This window comes from Mastomys coucha, unplaced genomic scaffold (assembly GCF_008632895.1).
Source record: "Mastomys coucha isolate ucsf_1 unplaced genomic scaffold, UCSF_Mcou_1 pScaffold4, whole genome shotgun sequence".
NCBI classification, from domain to species: Eukaryota; Metazoa; Chordata; class Mammalia; order Rodentia; family Muridae; genus Mastomys; species Mastomys coucha.
In genome coordinates, this window is record NW_022196910.1 from 29,979,757 (window position 1) to 29,983,771 (window position 4,015).

A 4,015-nucleotide genomic window follows, 5' to 3' on the forward strand; every position below is an offset into this window, starting at 1 on the left:
AAATAATTTAGAAAGTCACAGAAAACAGCAAGATGCAAAGGCTTCTTGTCCCATAACCACGATTTTAAAAGAAAGTCAAGATAAATTATCAGATGCACAGATTTCGCTTAAGTATACCTTCCCAAAGAGAGAATATATTAATCACAAATCCCTAAGTCATATTAAAATGCATATAGGATATTATAGCTTAAAAGTATAAAATAGAGGAGGGAAATTAAAAAGAATTCTGATAAAAGAAGTAAATCTGCAATAAAGCATTAGATTCTGAAGGCCTGTTGACTTTTATTAGCTATCAATTCATTTGACAGGCAAAATATCCACATAAAGAAATACTCAAATTAAAGAATGGTGTTTCATTAACAATTCTTTCACATGGGTCTTCATATAATAGTAACTTTCCTTTGAGCTGAGAGATGAACTAGCAGTTTATGGAAAGCACTGTGTATTCAGTTAATAATAAAGCAATCGAATAATCAAAGTGGTGCCATTGATCTGCTTCAGGTTAATGACGCATGCTCAATTTTGTTATAATCTCTTATGATTTCTTATAAGATGTTAAATGCCATGACTCTTCAAATGACCCTCAACATATCTTGCAAAATTACAATTCTACATATGACATGATTATTATCTATTCCAATTACACAGAACAAACACATCATGCTCAAGATCTACATTTATTAAAACACTTCATCCAATTACATGAATGCAAGGAAAATCACATCCAATAAAGCACAATTAAGGAAAAGATGAAATAATCAAGCTCTGTCACATTTATACACACATATACTTATATATCTAGATAAACATAATATATATCTAGATAACAGGTAATCAATGACAATCACACGTCAAGAATTAGCTTCTCAGTAGTAGTAGGAACCCCTCTTGAGAATGTAGGGCCTTCTGGGTTTATTCTCATACAGCTGCCTTTTCAGAATATAAGGGATTTTTCTCTTTATCACTTCTTCCTTCTCGTTTTTATCATTGACATTATCAAGGATATCTTCCTGAATTATCTAAAACAGAGAAAACACGAAAGTAAGTTAGATGCATGAAATATATTTCAGATATTTTTCCTACATCTTACTTGATTGATTTTGGGCACAATGTACCTGTAGGATCAGAGAAACTTTTTGTCATAGGACAAATGTTTATCAATGGCTGAGATGAAATAAGATCATGATCTTTCTGTATTGTTCATATCCTTTCCCAGTTTATCAGCCTACCTCTTTTCAGAAATGTGTTCACATTTTCCAACTGAGGAACCACACCAGAAATATCAAATTAGTTTTGAGATTTTGAGTACATAATGGCAGTCCAAAATAATATGAAATATATCACAATAATATAACTTGCCATTTGAATAAGAAGGTAACAGTATTGTATGTTGATTTTCATCAATTACTGACATGACTTGAAAGTCATTGCAATGGTAAGTTTCCTAAACAAAGGAAAAATTTGCCTGCTTCAAGTATCTTAGATGTTGTAGAGATCAACAAATGCAGAAACTCTGTTTAAATATCTAAGATTTCTTCAGATTACTGCTGTCTCCTAAACTTTGTGGTCACAATAACAAATACTGATATTTCAACTGTAATACACAAGCATACAATCCTATCACCAAGTATTTTATTTCAACCCACATATACTCAATTTCAGGGAAGGCTAAGCAGCTACTGTCAGGCCATGTAGGTTTTTAATCTTTTCTTGGTTTAAAAAATGCATAGTCTGTAATTACTTGTACCTCACTCAGAATGATACCATCGTTTTATTTGTAAATGACTCAACAGTTAAAATAACAAGAGATCTAGTCTTATGTTCAATAGACTTATCTGCTAATTAGTTTATGGAGGGGGGTCTTTCTTGTCTGGATAAATAAGGTATAATTGACATTTCCCTCTGCTAAGATTTGAATTTTCGAGTTTTATTGAGCTAAATAGTGTTTTAAGTAGTATACCATTTAGCTGGAATTAAAATTAAAGGGTGGAGAGGACGACATGTAAATCTGAACTAGCCTTTTTGGTTTCTCATCTGGAAAGTATCAGTTTGTTTCCCAGCTAGTATAAACACCAGCAGTTCGGCTGGCAGTTCCTCCTTCCACAGAGTACCTCTGTGGCAGCCACTCACAGGCTGGTTCCATTAAGAGGGAGGGCACCATCAGATCTGCAATGTTGCTATAAGCCCACAAATGTGAAGCATGAGGCAAACCTCTCGGAACTTAATCTGAAAAATAATTTTTTTTTCCAATGGGAAAAGCAGAATAGCATTCCATTTTTCATTTTAGGAACATTGAGTTTTCTTGCACATTTTCTATTCTTCTTTCGGTTCACATTTTTGATACTTCTCCCCAAAACTCTAATTTTTATTCTATTTTTAAGTGAAACATAAATCCAGCAATAAAAACTAAAGTGTCTACTGAGAATGTTACTTTGATAAAGTAGATTACTAAAACTTTCAGTTTCCCTCTTTTAAAGATAGGCCAACCAGATATGGTAGTGCACACATGTGATATTAACACTTGAGGGGTGAGAAGCAGGAGGATTGATAAAAGTTTGAGAGCATTCTGGGCTTCATGGTATGTCTTAGGACAGCCAGGACTACATAACTACAAGACTGTCTCATAAAACTGAAAAACCAAAACCAAACCAAAACAAAAAACCCAAAATGCATAAATGAATATGCTAACTATACATCCACAGCATGTTTAAAGACATTTATTTAATGATGTCTTACTTGCTTGTTTCATTAGTAGAGAAGTAGGTTTTGAAGTTAGATCTCATCCCCATCATACACACACATACACACACACACACACACACACAAACACACACACACAGCCCTATTGTATTACTTTAAAAATTAAGAAACATTTTAACTGCCTAATAATCAATTACAAAAGCAGAACGACAATTCCTATGTACTTGCTAATCTCTGAGTTGCAACTAAAACCCTTTGATCTTTGTACTATATTCTTTCAAACTTCTGTTTTGTGCTTGTTACAGAGAAGTACAAAGGATTTTTGATTTTAGCAAAACAATTGGAGTTACTTTAAGTTTCTTAATACATGTCACTGTTACCAATATAGGAAAAACTGTCTCATTATATCATCTGTTGACATATAGGGTTCAAATGTACCTTAAGACATCACCCTTTCAAGAGTGAAGAGAAAAGGGTTTGTTAAATATTTGGAGGACACTTGAAAAACAGGTGTTGACTTAAAAACATGAATTACCACTTTCTAGTATTTTTGAGTCTCTCTGCTATGATCTACTCAGGATCTAGGTTGAATACTGATGACAGCCCAGTAGTGCAATGATGCTCATGCCCTCATTGGGGTTTTTCCATACCTCCCAGTGTTGAAAGGCCCTACTGCGGCAGATTTTCTGGAGCTGGAATATGGTCAGCATTGCTTCCAAGCTAAAACCATCCAGAACAAGGGGAAGTTTCCTTTTGCCAACAAGGTCATCATCATGCACATCTCCTGCTTCCTCAGCTGGGCTGTTCAGGTTGTTTATGAGACTGCAAACATTTAGCAAGGTCATTTTCCAAGAGGGAGGACTTGCTTTGCTGATCTGAAAATTAAAAAAAAAAAAAGATATGGCAATTAAAGTCTGTGAGATGAGCATGGAACAGGCTTTGACTGTGTTAAACCACTGTGTTTTAATTTCTACTTGCAATAAAACTATGAATGGGTGAACCTTTTTTATTATACCCTTAACTCACAGACGTTCAAATCTATGAGTACAAGGATAGTCACTGTTTCTATAAAGCTTGTAATTCTTTCTACTGCATGCCTTGAACAAGGTTTCCAACCAATGTTCTGAATTTGTATGTTACTTCAAAAGAAACATTCTCCATTTTATTTCAGCAATACCTTGCATCTAACCAATTTATATCCTATTTCAATTTAGAAAGTTCTTTAGAGATTTCTATTTCATTGCTTCCTACCATTATTTCCTTATACCACTGGTTCTACCCTCAAGCAGAGGAAGGGAGGGGAGGGGAGGGGAAG

The 4,015-nt window shown here is 34.2% G+C and overlaps 1 protein-coding gene across 1 annotated transcript in view; it reads right to left on the reverse strand.

Moving 5' to 3' along the window:
- Positions 1-262: 262 nt before the first annotated feature.
- Positions 263-4,015, reverse strand: part of Nts (neurotensin) — an 8,872-nt gene continuing 5,119 nt past the window's right edge. The window contains exons 3-4 of the mRNA XM_031349667.1: positions 3,351-3,575; positions 263-1,019 (exon numbers count right to left, since the gene is read on the reverse strand). Coding sequence (XP_031205527.1) covers positions 867-1,019; positions 3,351-3,575 — 378 coding nt within the window. The 3' untranslated portion in view covers positions 263-866. The remainder of the gene's footprint in view (positions 1,020-3,350; positions 3,576-4,015) is intronic.